The sequence below is a fragment of the Lolium perenne genome, chromosome 4, assembly GCF_019359855.2.
Source record: "Lolium perenne isolate Kyuss_39 chromosome 4, Kyuss_2.0, whole genome shotgun sequence".
NCBI classification, from domain to species: domain Eukaryota; kingdom Viridiplantae; phylum Streptophyta; class Magnoliopsida; order Poales; family Poaceae; genus Lolium; species Lolium perenne.
Genome location: NC_067247.2, coordinates 57,384,868 through 57,394,959, shown reverse-complemented (window position 1 = coordinate 57,394,959; position 10,092 = coordinate 57,384,868). Strand labels below are relative to the sequence as shown.

The 10,092-nt window shown below is 50.0% G+C and overlaps 1 protein-coding gene across 1 annotated transcript; it reads left to right on the top strand.

Annotated features, from left to right (window-relative positions):
* Positions 1–2,512: 2,512 nt before the first annotated feature.
* On the top strand, positions 2,513–6,874 carry LOC127292627 (uncharacterized). The gene is made up of 2 exons (XM_051322072.2): positions 2,513–5,311; positions 6,128–6,874. Exons 1-2 carry the CDS (start codon positions 2,713–2,715, stop codon positions 6,595–6,597), a joined length of 3,069 nt encoding a protein of 1,022 aa, XP_051178032.1. The 5' UTR covers positions 2,513–2,712; the 3' UTR covers positions 6,598–6,874.
* Positions 6,875–10,092: the final 3,218 nt, after the last annotated feature.

The following is a 10,092-nucleotide window of genomic DNA, read 5'->3' as shown; positions in this document are numbered from 1 at the left end:
TCCATCTGCGTGTCCGGTCGCTCAACCTTGATGATGGTCCAAGGATGACAAAAGTCAAAGCTCCGAGGACTGCAGCAACACGCTTCTCGGCCAACTCCACCTTGTCGCGGCTGTACACAACGGGGAACTCGAGCTCACCACGCGTCCAAGTGAACCGACACACCATCGCGTTGTACGCGCAGGTGGAGATCATGGGTCTCTCAATGTGCCGAGTCATAGGCTCTACTCGGCCCTCACTGTCTCAGCTGCCCATCGGCTAGAGGGCCAAAGCCGGACACCACGAAACACAGTGTTGTTCCTCACACGGCAGTGCGGCACCATGCCTGCCATAAATCGGCGCCTTTTTTCTAGGGGGAAGGCATAGCGGGGTGTGGCATTAGATGAGGTGGCGACGACGTAGCGGGAGAGAGGGAGAGAGAGCGGTCGTGCGAGGGGAAGATGATAAAGTGACGGTTGGAGCAGCAAACGATATGACACCCTCTTCGTGATGTATATTTACAATTTTACATCACCTATTGCATATTTCAGAGCATGCCTTCAAAATTGGGCCACTTTTTTGTTTTTGTTTACATCACCTCTCGGAGCCCTTTTTTTTACAAAGTTAAATAATATTTTACTACAATTTAAATTAAAACTAAACCTAATCTACTCAGTGGAGGGCCCTCGTGTCGTTGTTCGCGCTGCCACGCTGCTTGGCCCGCGCCCAGGGGCGGAGCTGGAAGAACACTCACCCTGATGCATCTCTATATAGTTTCTACATATGGAGGCTTCCTAGCTCAAATTATGGCCTCCCTGATGCACTTTTCTATGTCTAACCTGATGCACAACCATTATTAAGCTAATAAGTGTGACTACAATTTTTGCTTGACCCTGATGCATGTGCATCAGGTACACCCCATTGTGGTTCGCCCCTGCCCGCGCCCACCTCTTGGCCCTATGAAACCCTAGCCGTCCTCTCAACCTATGGGTGGTCAGCGAGGTATCTCATTTGTGTCTCGAGCTGCAGCACCACGATAGGGTCACCATAAATTGACTAATGCTGAAATATGATATCTCTTATAGATATGCTGGCACAATATTTGGTCATTCTAGATGCTGAAATACGATACCTCTTATAGATATGCTAGCACAATATTTGGTCATTCTAGATATTTATTTAATTCATTTCAACATACTTAATAATAGAAAAGTCGATGCTCCCTCCATCTTAAATAAACTGGCGGAGTCATATGCTATGTCCAGTTCAACTGTACTCTTGAGCCATATCAATTAATTTTAGCCGATGGAAGTGCGTAATTTTGATCACGATAATATGTAAAACTTAACGTGGGTCTTCCAATTGAAATCTCACATAATTTATCCACTTCCGTTTATGCTCCATATCTCAAAGTAAAATAAGGAAACACTACAATGTGTCTTTGTATACCGTTAAGATAAGTTTTATGCCATAATATACCAGAATAAACAATTTAAATGTTGATAAAATAATATGTGTGACACGGTAAATATGTTTCCATCACATTTGCAAGACCCACCGTGCTAGTTAGTAAAATTATTATATGTTGATTTTGAAAATTGGATAACTAGAAAAGAGAATGGACATGTGTTATAGATAAACATATGATGCAGGATGTTGACCCATTTTTTACTAACATTGACGGTTACTAGTTTTTATTATTGAAATGCCAATTGTTTCTACATTTTTGGACCATGAGCCCTCATCCAGGCTAAATATTTATTGACAAGAGTAGCCATGTCTTCATTTGACACATCACCATAAATTGACTAATGCTGAAATATGATATCTCTTATAGATATGCTGGCACAATATTTGGTCATTCTAGATATTTATTTAATTTATTCCAACATGCTTAATAATAGAAAGGTCGATGCTACCTCCATGTTAAATAAATTGGTGGAGTCATATACTATGTCCAGTTCGATTGTACTCTTGAGCCGTATCAATTAATTTTAGCCGATGGAAGTACATAATTTCGATCACGATAATATGTAAAACTTAACGTGGGTCTTCCAATTTAAATCTCACATATTTTGATCACGATAATACCGTTAAGATATGTTTTATGCTATACAATATTAGACTAAACAATTAAAATGTTGATAAACTAATATGTGTGACGCGGTAAGTATGTTTCCCTTACATTTGCAATAGCCACCGTGCTAGTTTGTAAAATTATTATATACTGATTTTGAAAATTGGATAAGTAGAATCAACATATGTTGAGTAGAATTCTTCGATCAATAATTTTGTCAAGAAATAGCATGGGATTTAATTTAAATCTTTCGGAAAAAGAGGAGTAGTGCTTCCAAGAGTGCACAGTAGAGACAAATTCTCGAACCATACCAATTTCTTGGTTAAACAAGTATAACCACAAGAGTAAAATAAAAAGAAGAAACAAATTGACACTAACCATTCCGTCAACAGCCCACCCAAGATCACATTATAAAACGGACCCGATCCCCCAAAAGGAAAGGAAAACCACACACCACGCCTCCCAAAACGAAACAAAAAAAAGATCACATTGTTCACCAGCCCCCCTGCACTGCCTGCACACCTCGTGCTCGGTCTCCATCACAAAAGAGTACCACACCCTTCCACTTTCATCTCTCACTCCCCTTGTCTCCACTCTCCTCGCCGGGACCGGGAGTGTGAGCCCTTTCCCATCCCCGCCGCCGATTGACGAAACCCCAATGCATCTCCGGCTCCTCCCCGTGCTCCTCCTCCTCCTGCTCGCATCCCACCTCGCCGCCGATGGCGACGCGGACGCGCTGCTCGCGGCAAAGGCGGCGCTTTCCGACCCCACCGGCGGCCTCACCTCCTGGACGCTGCCGCCGCCACCAAACGCGACGAGCACCGCCCACTGCGCGTGGGCCGGCGTGACGTGCGGCACCCGGGGCACCGTCGTCGGCCTCGACGTCTCCGGCCTCAACCTCTCCGGCGCTCTCCCGCCGGCGCTCTCCCGCCTCAGCGGCCTCCTCCGCCTCTCCGCCGCCGCCAACGCGCTCTCCGGCCCCGTCCCGGCCTCCCTCGGCCACCTCCGCTTCCTCACCCACCTCAACCTCTCCAACAACGCCTTCAACGGCTCCCTCCCGCCCGCCCTCGCGCGCCTCCGCGGCCTCCGCGTGCTCGACCTCTACAACAACAACCTCACCAGCCCGCTCCCCGCCGAGGTCGTGCGCATGCCGCTGCTCCGCCACCTCCACCTCGGCGGCAACTTCTTCTCCGGCGAGATCCCCCCGGAGTACGGCCGCTGGGCCCGGATGCAGTACCTCGCCGTCTCCGGCAACGAGCTCTCCGGCAAGATACCCCCCCAGCTCGGCAACCTCACCAGCCTCCGCGAGCTCTACATCGGCTACTACAACAGCTACTCCGGGGGCCTCCCGCCCGAGCTGGGCAACCTCACCGACCTCGTCCGCCTCGACGCCGCCAACTGCGGCCTCTCCGGCCAGATTCCTCCCCAGCTCGGGAACCTGCAAAAACTCGACACGCTATTCCTCCAGGTGAACGGGCTCGCCGGGCCCATCCCGTCCGAGCTGGGGAGCCTCAGGACCCTCAGCTCCCTCGACCTGTCCAACAACGCGCTCAGCGGCGAGATACCGGCCAGCTTCGCCGACCTCAGGAACATGACGCTGCTCAACCTGTTCCGGAACAGGCTGCGCGGCGACATCCCCGACTTCGTCGGCGACCTGCCCAGCCTCGAGGTGCTGCAGCTGTGGGAGAACAACTTCACCGGCGGCGTGCCGCGCCGCCTCGGCCGCAACGGCCGGCTCCAGCTCGTCGACCTCTCCTCCAACCGGCTCACCAGCACGCTGCCGCCGGAGCTCTGCGCCGGCGGCAAGCTGCACACGCTCATCGCCCTCGGCAACTCCTTGTTCGGCGCCATCCCGGACTCGCTCGGCCAGTGCAAGTCCCTGAGCCGTATCCGCCTCGGGGAGAACTTCCTCAACGGCTCCATTCCGAAGGGCCTCTTCGAGCTGCAGAAGCTCACCCAGGTCGAGCTGCAAGATAACTTGCTCACCGGCGAGTTCCCTGCCGTGGTTGGGGTCGCCGCGCCTAATCTGGGAGAGATCAACCTGTCCAACAATCAGCTCACCGGGCCGTTGCCGGCATCCATTGGGAACTTCTCTGGTGTTCAGAAGCTGCTTCTTGATCGCAACTTGTTCTCCGGCGAGATGCCTGCTGAGATCGGCCGGCTGCAGCAGCTCTCCAAGGCTGACCTTAGCAGCAATGCCATCGAGGGAGGTGTGCCGCCGGAGATTGGGAAATGCCGGCTGCTCACTTACTTGGACATGAGCCGGAACAATCTCTCTGGGAAGATACCGCCGGCCATCTCTGGAATGCGGATACTCAACTACCTCAACCTGTCCAGAAACCATCTTGATGGGGAGATACCGCCATCCATCGCCACAATGCAGAGCCTGACGGCGGTCGACTTCTCATACAACAACTTGTCCGGGCTTGTTCCAGCGACCGGCCAGTTCAGCTACTTCAATGCCACATCTTTCGTTGGCAATCCAAGCCTGTGTGGACCGTACCTTGGTCCATGCCGCCCTGGCATTGCTGATACTGGTCACACCACCCATGGCCATGGAGGGCTGTCTAATGGTATCAAGCTGCTCATTGTGCTAGCCTTGCTTGCTTTCTCCATTGTATTTGCTACCCTGGCAATCCTGAAGGCGCGGTCGTTGAAGAAAGCCAGTGATGCTCGTCTGTGGAAACTCACTGCATTCCAGCGCCTTGATTTCACCTGCGACGATGTGCTTGATTCCCTGAAAGAAGAGAACATTATTGGGAAAGGCGGGGCAGGAACTGTGTACAAGGGATCAATGCCCAATGGTGATCATGTGGCTGTGAAGAGGCTCCCGGCAATGGTTCGTGGCTCGTCACATGATCATGGGTTCTCGGCGGAGATACAGACACTTGGGAGGATTCGTCATCGCCATATCGTGCGCCTGCTAGGCTTCTGCTCAAACAATGAGACTAACCTGCTGGTGTATGAGTATATGCCAAATGGCAGTCTTGGGGAGCTTCTCCATGGCAAGAAGGGCGAGCACCTGCTTTGGGACACTCGGTACAAGATTGCCGTTGAGGCTGCCAAGGGGCTGTGCTACCTGCACCATGATTGTTCACCGCTGATTCTTCATCGTGATGTCAAATCAAACAATATTCTCCTGGATTCTGACTTTGAAGCTCATGTGGCCGACTTCGGGCTGGCGAAATTCCTGCAGGATACCGGTGCATCTGAATGCATGTCTGCCATTGCTGGTTCATATGGCTACATTGCTCCAGGTATTAAAGCATGCCCTCGTTTTTAATAAGATTCAGTCTGACTATTCTTAAGATTATGAGATGGTAAATACTGGATGCTTACAACATAGGTAGGTTATAGAACTGTATGTCATAACTCATAAGCACACTTGATGCTACTGTTTACTGTTAGTACTTAAATGCAGACATGTAGTACTGTTATGAGTGTTCGAACGCTTACTGACACTATTAAAGTTTTTTCCCAAGTATAATCTTGTAAATTGCCATCAAGATGAAGTTGTTAAAATCAGATACTATCTGACAAGTCTTGAATTACATCTGTAAACCTAATGTCTTTTAAAACCACCTCAGCATGTGCTAAATAATTAACCAACAACTGAATGCCTTGGGCTCTTTGTACTACCGCTACCAGTGTATTTCATAAGGTTATAGAACTGTATGTCATAACTCATAAGCTCACTTCATGCTACTGCTTACTGTTACTACTTAATTGTAGACATGTAGTACTGTTATGAGTGTTCGAACGCTTATCGACACTGGTAAAGTTATTTCCCGAGTATAATAATCTTGTAAATTGCTAACAAGATGAAGTTGTTAAGTTTTGATATTATCTAACAAGTCCTAGAACCACATCAGCATGTACTAAATAATTAACCAACAATTAGTCTTGGACTGTTTGTATGGTTACCATGGTATCCCATAATGGAATGTTGTAATTTACATAAAGGAATATTTGATTACTTCAATTCTGTATCTCCAACTTGATATTTCTCTAGCTGCCAAACAACATCCATGTATTACTTTCTGAGAATGACCTTTTCATCCTTGGCTGTCCAGAGTATGCATACACCCTCAAGGTCGACGAGAAGAGTGACGTCTACAGCTTTGGTGTCGTGCTTCTGGAGCTCGTCACCGGGCGGAAACCCGTGGGGGAGTTTGGCGACGGCGTCGATATTGTCCAGTGGGTGAAGATGATGACGGACTCGAACAAGGAGCAGGTGATGAAGATCCTGGACCCGAGGCTGTCGACGGTGCCGCTGCACCAAGTCATCCACGTCTTCTACGTCGCCCTGCTGTGCATCGAGGAGCAGAGCGTGCAGCGCCCGACGATGCGGGAGGTCGTGCAGATCCTCAGCGAGCTCCCCAAGCAAGCTGGCAACCCTGGAGAGGAGGAGCTTCCACATTCCGATGAAGGTTCTGCATCTGACCCTCCAACCAGTTCCAGCGAAGCACCAACCGGCGGCGCGAAAGATCAGCAGCACACAAGCTCGGAGTCGCCGCGTACCCCAGATCTCATCAGCATCTGAATGATGATCCAAGTCTTGGAGCATTACCATTGGTCGCGAAAGTGTGCAAGCTTCTTCTTCGATCGTGCAAACTTAGGTCTGAATGTAGGGGGTGTTATGTTAAGAGACTTCCTTGTGCTGTACATAGTCAAGCTTGATTCGCTTGGTGGTGGGTGTCCAATTTCCAGTTTGATGTGCTTGCTTTGCTGCTTTAATGTAGGATTCTGTAGCCAGTTCAGGTACTCTAGTAGTGCTTTTGATCCTCCTTGTGCAATGTAGTAGCCATTTTAAGTGTCAAGTGCCTTTGCTATCCGATCCAGCGTACGTGAGAATCTGATCTTTGCTGTGGATGCTTTAAAGCACTTCCCTGTTCGTGTACAGGCATCTGAAGTGGGCTGGTCTTTGCATCCAGATCTGATACTAGAATTGCTGAAGAAGAAAAACACTTTTCTCCCGTCTGGCATGGAAATGATAATCATCTGAAAAGCGCTTTTGCGCGGCCAAAGCACTCGATTGAATCTTGCTTTTGACTTTGTTTCACGATCGAAGTAGTTTTGCTTATCGCTTCTTGTGTTGGCAGCCTGGTGGCACAATGTCAAAGGGTGCGTGCAGTACACACTGCAGGTGTGGAGAGAGATTCAGAACCAGGTTGTGGTTAGCCGATGCTTCGCCCTTCGCGTAACGCCAAGCCGCAGCATCAGATAGGATCAAATCAGCGCTGGAGTAGAGACCGGCTAACTAGTGTCGGATAATCCGGTGGGTGATGGAGCGAGGCCCCATGGCATGATGATTGTTGTTGATGATGATGCGTCTCTCTCTCGGCTCCCTCCTCCTGTGCTGTCTGTACGACGTGGAGATCGACGGCAATGATGCGGCGTCGGTGCACGGCTGCGACACCGTCGGATGATGGGGGCAGGCACGCACGCACCGCCATGGAACGCGACGGGGAACGGCCGGCGTGCCTTTCCGCGCGCGGCCCCGCTCTCCCTTGCTGCCCCCGTCTACCCTGATTCTTGCACCGGCGTACGTCAAATCAATTCAGGGATATGGATCGAGTTTCTCACGTACCGCGCCCTCGATCGTCCTTGGCTATGCCGGCGAGATCGCCGGAGTCATGCCCGCCGCCGTTTCCGGATCGAATTGCTTGATTCTAACGAAACACAGTACACAGTACGTACTCCTTCTCTGTATTGGCACTGTATAATAATTGCGTGATAGTAGAGTACTAGGCCATCCACAGGGGAGGCAAAAGGAGCGTGAGATTGGATGGCAGTGCGATCGATCACTGTTGCTGTTTGTTCGGTCCCGTTCGATGCGTCCAAGAGGAATGGTCACATCAGCAACCGAACAAGAACAACGGTAGGTCGGTAGCAAATGCGCTTGCGCTCTACCGCGCAATCGCCGCACGGCGGGCGGCAGCACCATGTGTTGGCCACGAATGCCAATACCTTCCCTGCCCATCCGATCCAATTATTGGTATACCAGACGGAGTTAGTTTTCTTCGTGTCAAATGCAATCTGTATTTCTGTTTACAAAAAAAAACGCAATCTTTTTTTCTTTTTTTTCAAACAAGTATTAGTATAAATAACTCCAAAAGTAATACTCCGATAGCGAGGGGAAGCCATCAGGATGGTGACATTGGTGGGATAGAACTGCAACACCGAGCAGCTCTAGCTCCCCACTGGGGGATGTCGCCGACGACAGCCATGACAAGGAGGAGGAGGAAGAGGAAGAGGATGAAGAGGCCAGGTGGACACGGCTGGAGGCAGAGGAGCGGCAGAGGAGGCGGGAGCGGTAAAGAAGGAGGCAAGGGCCCTAGCCAAGGCGAAGGCAGAGGTGCAACCGGCGTGCACCGACGACGAGGAAGACACCAAGGATGACTCGTCAAAGGGGGATACAAGCTCGTCGAACGCGACGAGCTCTTCCAAAGAGGTGTCAAGCAGGAAGTGCCTCCGTGAGGTTGGTGAGGCGATGCCTTCTAAGAAGAAGTAGCTTGTTTACGTAATTAGTTTAAAAATTAGTTTGAACATGTTTTTTTTGTAGTTTCTATGTTAAATTTGTTTTAAATTGCACTACTTTATGTTTGAGATGAGTTTGAACAGAGCACATGGCCGACCTCGCGGTACAAAATGCGTCGGGCTGTTGGAGCTACCTCTGACGCAAACGGATAAGCTTGATCTAACGTGTCTACATGCCAACACATACGGACGCAGCTGGCCGATTTTGGCGTTCGATTTAGGTCGCTTGATTGGAGATGCCTCACAGCATTGCTCCTAAACAGTAGCACTCGTAGTTCCCATGAGTTGTTGTAGCAATAAATAGTTTGGTGATTTGGTCTCCCGCGGAGCAAGCAGTGCCACGGCCGTTATTGCGACGCAAACAGTTCTTCTACAACGACAGTTTTTTTTTCTCCGTTTTCACTGTTTGCGCTCACGATATTTACCACAGTACTCATGCTTAAAATGGAACAAGAGCTTTCACTACGGTTACATTGGCCAGAGTCACTTCAGTGCCTGCCTCTTGGCTCTCTCCGATTCATGCCTAAGTGGCTAACAGGCAGTGCAGGCTTAATTATGCGAGCGTGCCTGGCTACTCCTGGAGAGCAGGTGCATATCACATCAGGCCATATATGTCTCGTCTAAACCCCAATAATTTCTTACAGTTTGTTTTTCTGCAGACACAGTACACCTGCTGGCTAAATTCTGAACTACCAAAGGTCGGTCCGAAACAAAGATGATGCCACCAACGCTAAGTGCGTGTTGCGCATAACAAGGGAGCTGGCGAATCGGATCAAGGCTAAATCGCGAGCCGGAAGCGTTAGAGATATATTTGGTATAAGTACGGTTAGGGATAGATTAGGTAGGGATAGATTTGTTTCTTGTTCTCTACTCCAAGTCGGTCCCTTGTATTCCTATATATACTCGCCCATGAGGCTCAATACAACCTCCATCATATTCCGCAATCTCTCCTCCATCTCTATCCTTCTATATGGTATCAGAGCCCAGGTCTCAAGTTCAAATCCTGGTTTCGCAATTAAGTCTAAAAATTGCTGTTGCCCCCCTCTTTAGCCACCGCTGTTTCGGTGTGCTCTTCTTCTTTCACGTGTTGACTTTCTCTTCTCCCGTCACACGCGAGTGGGGGTGTTGTGAAGTGTATATGTGGATTGCCTAGCCTTTTCCATCAGTTTGGACTTTTGGTTCAAGTGGCTAGTGCATGAAGCTTAACATGGTATCAGAGTGGCACGCTCCTTGACCTAGCCGCCGCCCGCGCTTCCGCCCGCGCTGCCCCCGGGGAGGTCAATCTCCATGGCCTACTCCGGGGGCCGCGCAACCCGTATGAGGGTTCGTCCGCCGATCCGTTGATCCGCTGCCCTCGAGTCTTTTTTCCAATCCGTAGATTGGTTTTCTTTTTTTGCTTCGCCGGTCGCTCCACCGGCGCTTTCTTTTTGGTTTTACCGATCATAGATCGGATTGAGTCGCCCATCGCCGTCGTCCTCTTGCGCCTCTACTCCGACAA